The sequence below is a fragment of the Cebus imitator genome, unplaced genomic scaffold, assembly GCF_001604975.1.
Source record: "Cebus imitator isolate Cc_AM_T3 unplaced genomic scaffold, Cebus_imitator-1.0 Scaffold432, whole genome shotgun sequence".
Taxonomy (NCBI): Eukaryota; Metazoa; Chordata; class Mammalia; order Primates; family Cebidae; genus Cebus; species Cebus imitator.
The window spans coordinates 1267746-1285329 of NW_016107747.1; the positions used below are offsets into that span (position 1 = coordinate 1267746).

The following is a 17584-nucleotide window of genomic DNA, read 5'->3' on the forward strand; positions in this document are numbered from 1 at the left end:
CTTCATATATGGCCTATCTCCCTCTACTAGAATGAAAGCCAGTAGAGCAGATGTTCTGTTTTTTTCACTGCTGTGTTCCCAGCACCTTGAACAGTGTTTATCATTAGAGAAAATACTTAGTAGATATTGTGGAATACATGAATGAATGAATGCAGTGTAGAGTCTAATGGTACAGGTAGCCAATTAGGCAGGACACAAAGAAATAAGAGCAACTAGGAAATGAAGAAGCTGAAGTGATAGAGGAATGGGCATGTGGGGGTAAGGGAAGATCTACTAATAAGGGAAATAGGGAGAGTCTCTAGAAGATGACTTTTCAGCCCTGACCTGGAGGATGGAAAACAGCCAGCCCTCGATGTGACAAAAGGGAGCTGGGAGAAGAGTGCTTCAGAGGGAGGGAACAGAGAGTTTGGGAAAGCTCCAGGTTGTGAAAACACTGGACAAGCTTCAGAAACTGCATAGTGAGCAAAAAGATCATATGAGGTTGGAAAAGTCAGACCAGCTACAGCTATGCATGAAGACCTTGTAAGGAGAGTGAATTTTATTTTAGTCATAGGCCAGTGCAGTGAAGGGTAACAGAAACAGTCTTACAGTGAGTCTATGGTGATAGAAATCAGAACAGTGCCTGGGGAGAATGGGGATTGGCTGGAAGGACGCCTGAAGAAACTGTTGGGGATGACAGAGATATTCTTTACCTTGTTTTAGGTGGTGTATACACAGGTTATACATTTTTGAAAACTCATAGAATTGTACCTTTAAGATCTTGCATTTCGTCATGTGCAAATTTTATCTCAATAAAAATAATGCGTCATTAATAACGACATCAAAAGAAGAAAAACTACAAAAAAACTACAACAGAGTTGCAATATTCATGCACGTAGATGAGTTCTGTAGGTCCTCAGCTTGCATTGAGGCCACATCCTGGCTGCTTATGACCAGCACATGGCCACGGCTTCAAAAGGATTGGGGTGCACTCATATGAAGTCTCTCAGGAAAAAAGCATGGGTCCAGAGTGACTGTGGGTGAGGAGGGAAGAGGCTTTACACATTTTGGTGGGATTTACATCTCTGTGGGATGACTCTGAGAGGGGAGGTGACCAAGAGGTGAAAGAAACCAGCCCCTTCATACCCTCGCATCTGTTGACCTAAGGTTGAGTGAGGACATGCCTGGAGTCTGAGCAAGATGAAGCTCATCTGAGCACTTCTCCATAGCTGGGGCTGTGACAGAAGATTATGCGTACTCTACTCTAGACATTTATAGGTCTGTGCCTGCTCGGGATTGTTCAGCAGATGGAGAACATGGTGTCAGGCCTGGCAGCACAGCATGAAAGCATGCATGCATCTATTCTCACTCACTTGGAGCAGTTTTCAGCTGCTGGAAACATAAGGACACTTCTGTAGCTCTGAACCTGTCTATGTGTGTGTTGACATGTGCCAAGCCTTCTCTAGATATGCCTTCGGGAGTCAATATAGCCCCCCAGCCAGGAGAGTGCTGTGGATGCTAGATGTAGACAGATGGCTGAGTTTCACACTTTCAAGGTGAAGGAGCAGTGAGCAGAAGAATAACCTTTTGGGAGACTCTCAAAAACATCTAAAGATAGATATACAATCTCTAAGGGACTGCTGGTGCCCAAACTGAGCTCTCATCCCAAACTAAATTCTTGTGGCAGCTAGGTAGCTTTCATTCATTCAATTATACAGTCACAATTCATTTGTTACCAGACAGTATACACAATATTATATATAGTTATCACTTTGCAGATATCATTCCCTTAGTTAGCCATTCAGCTTCAATGAGAACTGTATCAATGGTTTTCACTTACCTCACTTTCAAACAAAACCCTCTCCCATGGGTTTATCATCTCCGACTTTTTAAGTTTCAAACTTGCTCAATATCTTCCTTAACCAAATCATTTTTCATGTTTTCTGTCAATGTAAATTTTTTCCCCTTTAACTCATTTAGCGAGTGGAAGTTCACCGTGGATAGTGGAGGAAGGAAGCATATGGCATCTTATGTCTGAAAGCCTTGCCTTCCTCTGGCTCCTTTCTTAGAATCTTTATCCACATAAAGGCTAAGTGTTCTTAGACTTGGGAAAACAAACCTCTTAGAACTAGGCTTCTCCCATGAGTGGGTTTTTATTGGTTTGTTCCCTAGTAGGTGTGACAAAACCTCTTTCTTACCTTGCTGCACCCTTTTCATTAGCGTTGGCTGCGGCTTGGACAGTACACCACGACCAAAGTCTCTTAGATAAGTGACCGCCAGCAACAGCTTGAGAAACAAACTGTGTCAGAAAAGGATTATGTTTCCCCAAGTGGTAGTTTGAGGTTTCATCTCTCTTCCTTATCTTTGTATACATTTGACACATAATTGGTTTTAATATTTTCTGAGTGAAATACAACTGGATAATGAAGTGACACATTTTTCTTTCTTGTGAATTGGATTTTTCATTATGACTAGCTCTAAGGTGAGGAGATGATCTGGATTACTTTGTCAAACAACTGCCTGATAACTAAATGAAGATCTACATGATGTGATTTTTACAATCCTGTGAAGACCCCATCTGACTTCCTTCTTTGACATTCCTACTTGCTGCTGCCTAAATTTTTACTATTAGAAATTAATTCCTCTGATATGAGGTTATATGCCTTGTGAAACACAAATATCCTGAGAGAGATAGCACGTAAACCTTATCAACCGTTTTCACTTTAATGGATCTGTCATATCTGTTCTTGACAGGGAGCATATTTTAATAGACAGGATGATGAACATATATATGAAGTTATATATTAGCCCCTTGTGGAGAAAATGTACTAGTTGGGATGTACAGGAGTGTAGAGAAAAGAGTAAGAGCAGAGAAAGAAGGAGGTTCCTAAATTGTCATACTCCTTGACCCAATAATTCTATTTCCAAGTGGCCAACCTAAAGAAATAACAGTAAACATGAAACAGAGATATTATTACAACAGTATTATTACAACAAAATAAAATGAAAGCAATCTAGATGTCTAATGATAAGAGTATGGATAAATACATATGATATACCTTTAGGATGCAGTGATCCCGCCATTAAAATTATGCTTCTGAAGAATTTTTAATACCATCAGATAACAGTCCAAGCAAAATTGTACATGTTTGTATTTTATATATAGAAACATATACCATGCATATGTAGTATGATCTCAAATATCTAAAAGATGGTCATGCATTTATAGTATAGTCTGAAATATCTGAGAGATAAATGTGTGTAGAACAAACTGACTATGTGTGTTTATGCGTATGTGTTTGTATTAATAGCAGTGGGATTGGGGGTTTTATTTTCTTTGATAATTTTCTGTATTTTCCAGATTGAAAATAAATGTGAATTGTTAGAGAAAATATTATTTTCAATATTTATTGACATTGTGTAAAAGGGGAGATTCCTTCAGATATGATAGTTTTTCCTATGGCTGCTAGGCAGGCATTGATAGCTATGTACTTCACGGATGTGACTGGACCTTTTGAGAACAGTTACGATTCCTTCATAAAAGCAGTGTCTAATTCATTAGTAAAACAACTGCATTGGTTTCTGAAAAAATTTGGGTATTTGACTAAACTTGAATCTGTGGGACAGTTTTTCAGAATTGAATCTTGTAAGATATTCCTTATGCCTCTAAGACATGTTCTTATAATGGAGGGGTTGCGGCTATGAGAGAAAGAGACTTGAAGAACATTTAAGTTCATCAACAAAGAAGCCATTGTTATATTCATTGCATTTAAAAATCTGGCTTCCCAGCACTTGGCTGAGATGACTGAAGGCTGATGATACTGTAATTTGGCATCTAGTGAGATGCAGTTACTCTTTTAGGCCACTTAGCTCCAGTAAAGTTCAATTTAAATTGTGAAACAGTGAAGAAATATAAAAGTTCCAATCAAAAGCATAATTCTCAGTCACGCTGGCCATAATATGCTCCTGAAAGACGTTTTCTTTGACTGAATCTCTGCTAAAGTGTACACATGGGGCAGAATACCAGGAAATCTCAATAGAAAGGCCTGGCATTCACTTTTATATTTTTTCCTTTCTCATGGGGATGCTGTATTTCTGTTGGGGTCATTTATGTTTAATTAAATGATAATTTCTGGATTTACTAGAAATGGCTGGCTGCTAAATTAAATTATAACTCAGTAAAACAATCTTTCCAACTGCTTTCCTTCGTTGTTATTTAATATAAAAAATGTAGCACCTGATCTTTGGTATGATTTACTCTTTTTAAACATAGAGAGTTTCATTTAATGTTAAAAGACAAAGCTGGCATCTTATTTTATTCTGTAGCTTATAATCCATGAATATCATTTATTTTAATCCTCAAATTATTCTAGATTTGATCAGTAGAAAAATGTGTCTCTGTGTGTGTGTATGTGTATATATATATATATATATATATATACACATACACACATCTGTATTTATATATTTGTAGATATAGATACAGATATAGATGATATAGATATAGATACAGATATGGATCAATGGGTCTTGACCAGGGGATATTTTGCCCACCATGGGACATTTGGCAGTGTCTCATGATATTTCTGGTTTTCACAACTCAGGATCAGCAGGAGGGGCAATCAGGGTTCTACTGGCATCTTGTGGGTTGAGGCCACAGATGCTGCTAAACATCCTAAAGTGTATCTGCAGTGTATTAGGCTTATCTAATGCAGATATCTAGAATTATCTGGCCCAGCATATCAATAGTGTCGAGGTTGAAAACCCTAATTTTGGGGGAATAGATGGGCATTTAGCATTTTGGATGTGCCAGGGCTGTGCTAGGTGCTGAGCATATAAAAGCATATCAGTAGCCTCACCGTATTTAGTGTCCTACTTTATCTTTTTCTGTGTAACAAAGTATCCCTAAACTTTGTGGATTAAAATGATTTATTGTTTCTCATGATTCCATGGGTTTGGCCGAGATCACTAGACACTTTTTCTGCTCCATGTAATATTGTTGAGTTAGCTATGTCATTATATTTAGCTGGGAGCTTGGATTGAAGGTCCAAGATGGCCTTACTTAACATGTCATGCCGTTGGTGCTGGCTGTTGGCTGGGGCCTGTCTTCCTCCCAGGGCCTCTCATGCCCCAAGGCCTCTCACTATGTGGTCTCTCCAATAGGAAAGGCTAAGCTTCTTTACATAGTTGTTGGCTTCCAAGAGCGTGAAAATGGAAGCTACATGCCTTTGTAAGGCCTTGTTAAAAAGTCACATGACATTATTTCTGTCACATTCCATGGGCCAAAGCAAATTAGCAGGCCAGCTCAGATTCAGGGGACAGAGAACAAGGCTCTGCCTCTAGATGTGAGGAATGACATAGGAACACAGGGATGGGAGTGATTCCTGTAGCCATTCTTGAAAACAATCTACCACGCTCACTGTCCATTAGCTTTGTGGTCAGAAGAACAAGGTTTTAGAGCCTTAAGTATCCTTTTCTATCATGTGATTCAGCCCCTGCTAGGTTCTAAATGCTTGTGTCCCTTCAAATTCATATGTTGAAACCTGATCACCAATATGATTGTATTAAGAGGTGGAGCCTTTCGGGACGTTATTAGCTTGTGAGGGCTCTGCCTTCATGAATGGGATTAGCATCCTTGTGTAACAGACCCTAGGGAAGCTCCTTCTACCATGTGAAGAAATAGTCAGAAGGTGCCATCTAAACCAGGAAGTGGGCCCTCACCAGACACTGAATCTGCTGGTGCCTCGATCCTGGACTTTCCAGCTGCCAGAACGATGAGAAATGAAATTCTGTTTATAAGTTACTCAATCTGTGTTATTTTGTTACAGCAGCCTAAAGGGACTAGTATAACCCCCTTAACTTCACAGATACCAAGCTAAGACCTAGGAGGTCATGCCACAGTCCTAGGCTGTCAAATCACTTCCCTAGCCTAGCACACTTATGGAGGAGCCAGGCTCAGCCTTCCTATCCCTGGGCTGGACGCCAGAGGCCTTCAGTTAATTTGGTCTCAATGACCAGCATTAACCAGCATTGACCAGTCATATCTTCCCCATCCTTGCCTCATATATACATTCTAAGCATGAAATGATGCTGGATTTTACTACAATGAAAAATGGCTTCATAAACCCCACCAGCTGCTATAAAATGAAATCAAACTCATTCATGTAACATGTCACGGTAGCCTGTTATGCTACGGTACATTTTTCTAAAATCCACAGACAATTACTGCAATATAAAATGTGTTTGTTTTGAAATGGAGTAGGTACGCCATAAATTATTTTTTAAACATTTTTTTGAGACAGAGTTTTGCTCGTCACCCAGGCTGGAGTGCATTGGCGGGGTCTCAGCTCACTACAATCTCCGCCTCCTGGGTTCAAGCGATTCTTCTGCCTCAGTCTCCCATGTAGCTGGGATTACAGGTGCCTGCCACCATACCCAGCTAAATTTTGTATTTTTAGTAGAGACGGGGTTTCACCATGTTGGCCAGGCTGGTTTTGAACTCCTGACCTCAAGTAATCCACTTGCCTCGGCCTCCCAAAGTGCTGGGATTGCAGGTGTGAGCCGTTGCACCTGGCCATAAATTTTTAATTTTCCTTAGTATAACCACAAACCTGAAAATAATTAACACTTTTCCCCAGATCATTAGGATACTCTTTTGGATTATTTCAAGCCTGCTGGGTGGAGGATAGATTTATTTTATATTGAAGACAATATTTTAAATGAAATACAGTTCTGAGATTTCCCCAACACTTCTGGGGGATATCTGACTCTTACTGAGGATTAAGGTAAATGACGAGTGATATTCTTAGATTTAGTACTCCTTGAAGACCATAAATTTCCAAAGAAGAGCTAGCTGTTCTCCAAGAGAAAAAAAAAATGCATTAGATTTCTGCTGTATTGACTAAATTGTAAATGGAATAAAAATTTCTTATTCTAATAGCATTTACTATATTTGTAGTTTAATAAGTAACATTTATTCTAGATAGTTTGGAAAAGACATAAGCATACAAGGAGAAAATAAAGATCACTTGTAATTTCGCCTTTTAGTCAAAACTACTCCTAACATTTTTTGTGTTTGTTTTTGCCACGAGAGATAGATCAATAAATCTAGAGACTGGTGTGGAGAAAGTGATGTAGATATACATAAAGGTATTCCTTTTTTAAAAAATCGGATTATACTGAAATAATTTTGCAACCAGATTTTTTTGGGGGAGCCTAAATATAGTAAGAACATTTTCCCATGTTATTAAGTATCCTTCTACCATGCAGGGAAAGTTAAGTCTTTTTCCCTTATTTTGACAGGACAGTGACATTGAAGCATTGACCAGGTGTTTGGAAAATGTCCTGGGTTGTCCTTCTCTAGGTGAGTAAGTTCCTTCAGACTTAAAATATATTGACAGCTACTGATTCTGTTGGAATATCCAAGAAATTAAAAACTTGGAAGAAGTCTTACAGGCATTTAAGTATGATATCCTAGTATAACAGATGAAGAAACTGAGGCCAATAAAAGTTGAATGTCTGACCCGAAGGCCAGGAAACTCAAAGAAAAATTGCTTACTAATATTGTAAGTAACTCTTAGTCTCCAAGGATGAAATACTTGAAATTCAGTGTCCCTTATAATCAAATGGTAGCCTAGTAGTGCGTAATAGGTTTTGCAGTTTCTGGAAAAAGGAATCTCCCTACCTAACTTGTCCTGTAGAAGGAGAGTACATTCAGTCAAGCTGAGAGGACCATCACTCTGAAGGTCAGTCAGTTATTTGAAGATATTTGGTCTGAAAAACAAAACCAAAACTTTTTTAGCATTGTCAGTCTCAATAAGTAGGATTGCTGTGCGTCAGGGATAAAGCCCTATTTCTTAGTTTCTTCTGTTTTTTTTTTTTTTTTAAATCTGAAAAGCCTGACTGTGATACATTCTCACTAGGTGACTAGAGAACTGTCATACAGAGTAATCTTACTAGATGAAAAGGGCTGAGACATTTTTTTCTTCTAAATTTGATTACAGGTTTTTATTTTAAAATTTTTAACTGTAAACCAAAAGCAGTTTCTTCAAAGGGAATGGCAGGAGTAAAGATAATTAAGTTTTCAGGTGGGCAAACATTCATTATTTTATTAGGAGATTTATGCACAAATTATAGCGTTTTTCTGGCTTATTCCACATCTCCATATGGGAAACCTCAGTCATAACATAGCTCTTTAATTTTCTCACCTGACGATCACCCTGTGATCTGTTTAATTGTATATAAAATACACTTATTTGATACATTTAACATTTAACAAGTACATTTAACATCCAACAAGTACATTTAACATCCAAGCATGACTTAAGACCATGAAGGCTTTTTCATCTCTGGACCTCAGATTAGATGACAAATTTTCAATCTAGGCTCCTTGGAGACTTCCAGGATGACGGGTTGGGAGTACTAAGCAGCATAAGAACAGAAGCTGTGTCTATACGGCTTATCTCTGTTTTTCTAGAATCTAACACTATGTCTGGTGCAGAAGAGGCCCTTAAAAATATTTTAAAATATTTATTGTCGAAGGTGGTGGCTCACACCTGTAATCCCAACATTTTGAGAAGCTGAGGTCAGAGGATCACTTGAGGCCAGGAGTTTGAGGCCAGTCTGGGCAGCATAGCAAGACCCTGTCTCTAAACAAATTTTTAAAAATTCCGCCAGGCATGATAGCATGTGCCTAGAATCCTAACTCTGTGGGATGCTGAGACCAGAGGATTGCTTGAGCCCAAGAGTTTCAGGTTGCAGTGAGGTGTGTTTATACCACTGTACTTCAGCCTGGGTGCCAGACTGAGACCCTATCTCAAAAATATGTATTATTGTTACTGTTTCTATAAAGTAAAGGGGTATAATGCAGTTTTCTTATTCGGGTATATTGCATAGTGCTAAAGTCTGAGCTTTTAGTGTAATCATCACCTGAAGAGTGTACACTATACCCATTAAGTAATTTTTTATCCCTCATCTCTCTCCCAGCTTCCCACTTTTCTGAGTCTCTAATGTCTATTAATCGACACTCTATATACATATGTACACATTACTTAGCTCCGGCTTATAAGTGAGAACACTGGTATTTGACTTTCTGTTTCTGAATTGTTTCACTTATGATAATGGCCTCCATTTCTTTCCATGTTGCTGCAAAAGACATGATTTTATTCTTTTTCTTGTGGCTGAATAGTATTCCATAGTGTGTGTGTGTGTGTGTGTTTATCCAGTCATCTGTTGATGGACACTTAGGTTGGTTCCATATCTTTGCTGTTGTGAATAGTGCTGCAATAAACATAAAAGTGCAGGTATCTTTTTGATATAATGATCTTTTCCTTTGGGTGTATACCCAGCAGTGGGATTGCCGAATTGAATGATATTTCTTTGAGAAATCGCCATACTGTTTTTTATACAGGGTATACAAATTTATATTCCTACCAACAAGGTATAAACTTTCTTTTTTCTCTACATCCTCATCAACATCTGTTATTTTTTGTCTTTTTAGTAATAGCCATTCTGACTGGTGTAAGATGATATCTTCTTGTGGTTTTAATTTGCATTTCTGTGATTAGTGATGTTGAACATTTTTAAATTTTTTTGGGACATTCATATGTCTTCTTTTAAAAAATGTCTGTTCTTGCATTTCCTTTGCCTACTATTTATTTGAGTTACGTGTGTGTGTGTGTGTGTGTGTGTGTGTGTGTGTGTGTGTAATGGCTGTGTTAGTTCCTTATAAATTCTGGATATTAGTCCCTGCCAGATTCATAGTTTGCAAATATTTTCTCCTATTCTGCAAATCGTCTGCTTATGCTCTTGATTTGTTTCTTTTGCTGTGCACAAACATTTTAGTTTAATTACGTCCCATTTGTCTATTTTTGGTTTTGTTGCTTGCACTCTTGTAGTCTTAGTCGTGAATTCTTTGCATAGACCAATGTCCAGAAGAGTTTTCCCTAGGTTTTCTTTAAAAAAAAATTTTTTATTCCAATAGGTTTTTGGGGACCAGGTGGTGTTTGGCCACATGAATAAGTTCTTTAGTAGCGATTTCTGAGATTTGGATGCACCCATCACCCCAGCAGTGAATACTTTATCCAATGTGTAGTCTTTTATCCCTCACCACACCCCCGCCCTTTCCCCCAAGTCCCTAAAGTTCAGATGTATCACTCTTACGCCTTCATGTCCTCATAGCTTAGCTCCTACATGAGTGAGAACATAGGCTGTTTGTTTTTCCATTCCTGAGCTACTTCACTTACTAAAGTCTCCGATGCCATCCAGGTTGCTACAAATGCTATTATTTCATTCCTTTTCATGGCTGAATAGTATTCCATGGTGTGTGCACCACATGTGTATGTGTATCACATTTTCTTTATCCACTTGTTGATTAATGGACATTTGGGCTGGTTCCATATTTTTGCATTTGCAAATTTTGCTACTGTAAACATGCACATGCAAGTATCTTTTTCATATAATTACTTACTTCCCTCTAGGTAGATACCTAGTAATGGGATTGCTGAATCAAATAGATCTACTTTTAGTTTTTTTAAGGAATCTTCATACTGTTTTCCGTAGTGGTTGTACTAGTTTACATTCCCATCAACAGCATAAAAGTGTTCCCTTTTTACTGCATCCATGCCAACATCTTTATTTCCTGACTTTTAAAATTCTGGCCGTTTTTGCAGGAGTGAGGTGGTATCACATTATGGTTTTCATTTGCGTCTCCCTGATACTTAGTGATGTTGAGCAATTTTCCATATGCTTGTTGGCAATTTGTATATCTTCATTTGAGAATTGTCTACTTATGTCCTTAGCTCACTTTTTGATAGGATTTTTATTTGTTTGTTTCTTGCTGATTTGAGTTCCTTGTAGATTGTGGATATTAGTCCTTTGTTGGATGTATAGATTATAGAGGCTTTCTTCCATTCTGTGGGTTGTTAACTCTGCTGATTATTTCTTTTGCTATGCAGAAGCTTTTTAGTTTAATTAAGTCCCACATATCTATCTTTGTTTTTGATGCATTTGCTTTCAGGTTCTTGGTAATGAAGTCTTTGACTAAGCCAATGTCTGCAAGGGTTTTCCTGATGTTATCTTCTAGAATCTTTGTGGTTTGGGGTATTAGATTTAAGTCTTTGATTCATCTTGAGTTGACTTTTGTATAAGGTGAGAGATGAGGATCCAGTTTCATTCTGCATGTGGTTTGCTAATGATCCTAGCAGCATTTGTTGAATAGGGTGTCCTGTCCTTTTCCTAGTTTATGTTTTTGTTTGCTTTGTTGATCAGTTAGCTATAAGTATTTGGCTTTATTTCTGGGTCCTCTATTCTGTTCTATTGGTCTATGTGCCTGTTTTTATACCAGTACCGTGCTGTTTTGGTGACTATGGCCTTATAGTATAGCTTGAAATCAGGTAATGTGATGCCTTCAGATTTATTCTTTTTGCTTAGTCTTGCTTTGGCTATGTGGGCTCTTTTTTTTTGTTCCATATGAAGTTTACGATTTTTTTTAGTTCTGTGAAGAATGATGGTGGTATTTGATGGGAATTGCATTGGATTTGTAGATTGCTTTTGGCAGTATGGCAATTTTCACAATATTGATTCTGCCCATCCACGAGCATGGGAGTGTTTCCATTTGTTTGTGTCATCTATGATTTCTTTCATCAGTGTTTTGTAGTTTTCATGGTAGAGATTTTTCACTTACTTGGTTACTTGTATTCCTTGGGTTGCTTTTTTTTTTTTTTTTTTTTTTTTTTNTTTTGTGACTTCTTCAATTCTTTGCATTGATGTTTTATAGTTTTCATTGTAGGCACGTTTTATTTCTTTAAGTTTATTCCTAGGTATTTTATTTTTTTTGTAGCTTTTGTAAATGGAATTGCCTTCTTGATTTGGTTCTGAATGTGATTGTGATTGGTGTACAGAAATGCCATAGACTTTGCTATGTTGATTTTGTATCCTGAAATTTTACTTAATTTGTTCATCTAATCTAACAGTTTTTTGGATAAGTCTAGCATTTTCCAGGTATAAGATCATATGGTCAGCAAACAGATCATTTGAATTTCTTTTTTCCAATGTGGGTGCTATTTATTTTTTTTCTCTTGCCTGGTTGCTCTGGGTAGGACTTCCAGTACTATGTTGAATAGAAGTGATGAAAGTGGGCATTATTGACTTGTACCAGGTTAAGGGGAATTGCTTTCAACTTTTCCCCATTTAGTATGATGTTGGCTGTAGATTTGTCATATGTGGCCTTTATTATTTTGAGGTAGGTTTCTTCTATGCCTCATTTGTAGAGGGTTTTTATCATGATAGAATGCTGACTTTTTTCAAATGCTTTTTCTGCATCTATATAGATGATCTAGTTCTTAAAAATTTTGGGTACATAGTAGGTGTTTACATTTATGGAACACATGAGATATTTTTAAATAGGCATACAATACATAATAAGCATATCATGGAAGCTGAGGTTTGGGTTTGGAAAAATGCTTGGGGCACTTCCTGGAGCCTTTCCTTCTTACATCCCGCCAGCCCTTCTCCAAGTTAGCACCAGAGCTAGGAAGGGACAAGTTGCTCTTCCATGGCCTGGAATGCATGGTCCCCCGGTGGAAAGCTGGATCACAGAGGAACACTCTCTCTCCATCTCTCATATTAGGGCTTTACTCACAGTTCTCAGTCAGTTGTTTTCATGCAGGCTGTCTACCCACCTTCTCTTCACTGAGATCTTTCCTTTTCCAGTGAATTCCTCTGTTCTTTCTTGAATAAAAGATTATAGTGTGAATATGTGTGCACTGTTTTGCTTTTGCTATGTGAAATATTTTTAAATATTTTTAGGAGAAATTAGATGCAGACCCTGTTCTTTTACCAGTTTCAACCAAAATATCTTCACTGTTACCTGTTTTATAAATTGAATTTCTATATAAGATTGTGTCTTGAAAAAGATAGATTCCACTGCGAAAAATTTAAATAACACTGAATTGGATAGTTAATATCCAAATTCCTTTCTAGACTGGGTGCTTTTTTTTTCTTTAAAAAGATGAGCATTAGAATCATAGAGTGAAATACACATTGATCTCTGCTTGAATCCCCACTAAAGTGACAGAAAAGGAATAAAGCTGATATAAACCTATAGGAAAAAGAGAACATAAGAGGAGGTGGAAGCAGATGAGAGCTTTAGTGAACTTGAGAAAGATATAAAGCAGATGGATGAGTGATAACTGATTTACAAAACAGAAAGCTGAAAGCTAAGTGCCTAAGAAATATATAGAAAGAAGGGAGAGGGTAAGGTGTAGGCTAGGAGAAGCAAGGCAACTGAACCTACAGAATCTCATAAATGCTCAAGATTTGGAGGCCTCAACTACCTCTGAAGGCATGGTATAGGTGAAGATTAAAATGGGAAGATTGGTTGACAGTCTGCATAAAGAGAAATAGGCCCAAGGTTTCTTTTTCTCCACTGGTACAGCCACAATATTCCTCTCCACGGTCAAGACATAAGAAAACAGACTTGATTTGGTGGAACATCGAATCAGGAAGGTTCCAGATTTAGGGGACAACAAAGGACAGGGTGATATGATGTGATGAAAACAGAGGGATGAATTGAAAGTCTTCATGTTAAGTTATGAAATCCCCAGATACCATCCCTACTTGGTTTGTGAAACACTGGAAAAACAGCATGGACTTCTTCAGGTTCAGAAAAGTGTGGATTCTTTAGAAGATATCTCTCTGGGAGCATTTACCAGCCTGAGAATCCTAAGGATGTTAACATTTCCTCAACAAAATGGTGGGAATGAGCCCTACCAGTTGACAATCCTGGAATCTACAGAAAAAGCTTGAATCGACTCATAATGTTTCACACTTAAATGTGAACATATAGCAAGGCAGTAGCCAGTATCTGAAGAAATCTAACCAAAAAGAGAAATCAGGACAAAAATATACAAAGAACTCAGAAACAGACAGTGTAGGCAAGAAAATAAAAATTCAAAAACTATGTATCCACAAAAATTTTTTAAATTAAATAAACAATATTAAAATTTTAAAAGATAGCAGAGAAGATATTACCTTCATGAAACAAATAATACAGAGAGTGAGAAAGAGCTCTTGAAGTTTTAATTTCAATGACAGAAATAAAAATTCAGTAGAATGTTTGGAAGGTTAAAGTGAGGAAATTTAGCAGAATATAATTAATAAATGATAAGAAAACAAAATGATCCATCTAGGTTCAGCACCTAACAAATAGAAATTCCAGGAGAAAACAACAGAAAATGAAAAAAATTATCAAATAAGAAAAATACTTAGAGAGAATCAAACAGACAACTTATAAAGTATCAGAGAAAAGAGTGATGTCTTATTTTTCAATATACCTAAAAGCTAGAGGACAATAAAGTCTGAACCTAAAATTATTTATCTATCCAAACTATCAATCAAGTGTGAGAAAGGAAGAAAGACATTTGCAGGCATCCAATATCAAAAAATTAGTTCTGAAAAATATCTACCTCCCATGACTTTTCTTAGGAAGTTCTTATAGAATATGCTTCATCAAACATAAGAGTCAACCCAGAAAGAGAAAGACATGAACTTCAGGTGATAGGAAATCCAATATAGGAGAGAGGTTAAGGGGATTCCCAAGGTCACTGAATGATAGCTGGGCAACAGGCCTGGAAAACAATCGATTCAGACTAGAATGAGTCAGAGAGCTCCAAGGGGTGAATAAATATTTCCTAGAGAGGAATGGAACTAATGGATAACCCAGTTAGATTTGATCATAATGAGAGGAATTTAGGGATGTTCCTTTGGTGAGTTTAGGGATGAATTAGAAAAAAGTTATTAGAAAACTAAACAAAGTCAAAAATCCAGGGCAATTATTAACTCCTGGAAAACAAGAAGTCATTTTTAAAAAGAAAATGTAATCTGTACACATTGAGTGCTTAACTGTATACAATAATTTTGCACAGTCATAATAAGCATTCAATTATTTTTAAAAATGTGATGTAACTGTACTGGAAAGATGGAGGAAGGAAAAATATTTGTAAGTGTGTGTGTGTGTGTGTGTGTGTGTACGCACATTTAACAGAGAGGAAAAAAAGAACAAAATTCACATTCTCCATGTATAGTAGGAAGTCCATAGATAGTCTAAAACAGAAAATTAAATTAAAAAATGGTATAAACATATGCTATAGAGTGATAAAGGTAAAAAAAGAAAAAAAAACAAGTTAAAGAGTTGAATATGGTCAACTTTGGAGACAAACTTGAAGGTGAGGTAGGGAGTTGCCTTTTTTAAACATTAAAAGCTTTGACTTAAAAAAGTACTATATACATGAGTTCTTAGAAGTCAATTTCTAAAAAGAGGTAAGTGTTGGAAAGTAAAGAGCTCAATTCTGTCCTCCGTTACTTTAGTGTGCCCACTGTTAAAGCTGGATTAAGATTTTTGGACACTTTGATTACTGAGAAGATTATAGTAAACTAAATTTGTAAATTAAAAAGAAGCTAGATTATAAAATAAAAAATATGCATACCCTGAAGTTAAAATATCTTCTTTTCATGTTGTTTGATTGCCAGATTCTGAATACATTCATTAAGTGTCTTTTTCAGTTTCTGAGGTGCCTCTGCTCTGCTTGTTTCCCAGCATCTGCTGGGATGATTTATAGGACATTTCAGTGCTTATTCCATTTAACTGCTAAAGTGCTTGCTGCCCAAAACTGTGCAACACAGGAAGTCCCTTAACCCTTCCACTGCTTCTTATGACTATGATGACCCCTTATGGTGACCTCTTACGTTACCAGGGCAGTAGAATTTAACTAATGCTGCTGCTGAAATGGAAGGAGTTCTTTGATTGTGGCTACAGACATTGAGGTGATGGGAGCACATGCTTTTGAAATACCTGTCTGGGGTGGAAACTCATAGCAGGACCCTGATGACACATGAGAACTTTATTCCTTTCAGGACTGCAAGAACTTCCCTGTCATTACATAGAAATCATGAAGACAATCCCATCACATTGTCTTATGAGTGTCTAAGATGGCCCAGGTAGTTGGTGTCTGCTTTGTTTCAATTACATTTTTGGGAGGCCCACCAACTATAATAATAGTTAGAGCTTATTAGTCATTGTGGTTGTTAATATATGTCAGAATGCTAACAGGATCCAGGGACAATTTAAGCTTAAATATGTCAAAGTATAAGCTTTGTTACTTCAAAATAAAACCTCTGTGAATTGAGCGAGGCTTTACTCATGCTCAGTATCTGCCTAGGCACTTTGATAATGCCCAGGTACCTGCAGAGCATGTCATATACACACACACACACACACACACACACATATATATATATATATATATATATATATATATACATGTATATATATATTTTTTTAACTCAGTAAATTTATAGTATATACACACATATATATATATGTGTATATATATATATATATGAAGAAGCTCTTGAAGACATTTGTAGAAGATACATATCTTGACATGCTCTGCATGTCATATACACACACACACACACACACACACACATATATATATATATATATACATATATATATATATACACGTTTTAGGTTTTGGGGTACATGTGAAGAACATGCAGGATTGTTGCATAGGTATATACATGGCAATGGGGTTTGCTGCCTTCCTCCCCATCACCTATATCTGACATTTCTCCCTGTGTTATCCCTCCCCAACTCCCCACTCCCCGCTGTCCCTCCCCTAGTTCCCCTCAATAGACCTCAGTGTGTGATGCTCCCCTCCCTGTGTCCATGTGTTCTCATTGTTCAACACCCGCCTATGAGTGAGAACATGCGGTATTTGATTTTCTGTTCGTGCGTCAGTTTGCTGAGAATGATGATTTCCAGGTTTATCCATGTCCCTACAAAGGACACGAACTCATCATTTTTTATGGCTGCATAGTATCCCGTGGTGTATATGTACCACATTTTCTTTGTCCAGTCTATCATCGATGGGCATTTGGGTTGGTTCCAAGTCTTTGCTATTGTAAACAGTGTTGCAGTGAACATCTGTGTGCACGTGTCCTTATAATAGAATGATTTATAATCCTTTGGATATATATCCAGTAATAAGAGTGCTGGGTCAAATGGAATTTCTATTTCTAGATCCTTGAGGAATCGCCACACTGTCTTCCACAATGGTTGAACTAATTTACACTCCCACCAAGAGTGCAAAAGTGTTCCTTTTTCTCCACATCCTCTCCAGCATCTGTTGTCTCCAGAATTTTTTTTTTAAAGCAAAACATTTATTCATTTACTTCTGCTGTGGTTTTGTTGACTGCAGAATTCCATGAGAAGGGATTGTTCAGAAAGGTCCTGAAGCTGGAGACCCAGAAGGAGCTGGTGGGGCTGTTGGTTAAGACTGAGGGTGGTGGAGGTGGAGACCTGAATTTTTAATGATCACCATTCTAACTAGCATGAGAGCTTCTTCTATCTCTTAACCAGAGAGAAAAGAAAAACAGAGATCCACATGTCCTTTCCAGTAATTTCAACCAAGAAATTTTTAGCACCAGGCGTGGTGGCTCACGCCTGTAATCCCAGCACTTTGGGAGGCCGAGGCGGGTGGATCACGAGGTCAAGAGATCGAGACCATCCTGGTCAACATGGTGAAACCCCGTCTCTACTAAA

The 17584-nt window shown here is 37.4% G+C and overlaps 1 protein-coding gene across 5 annotated transcripts in view; it reads left to right on the forward strand.

Moving 5' to 3' along the window:
• NEK11 (NIMA related kinase 11) overlaps positions 1-17584 on the forward strand; it is a 314403-nt gene that overhangs the window by 194879 nt on the left and 101940 nt on the right. For all 5 annotated transcript variants that reach the window (XM_017510167.2, XM_037731926.1, XM_037731928.1 and 2 more), the window contains one exon: positions 7282-7342. In XM_017510167.2, the coding sequence (XP_017365656.1) occupies positions 7282-7342 (61 nt within the window). The remainder of the gene's footprint in view (positions 1-7281; positions 7343-17584) is intronic.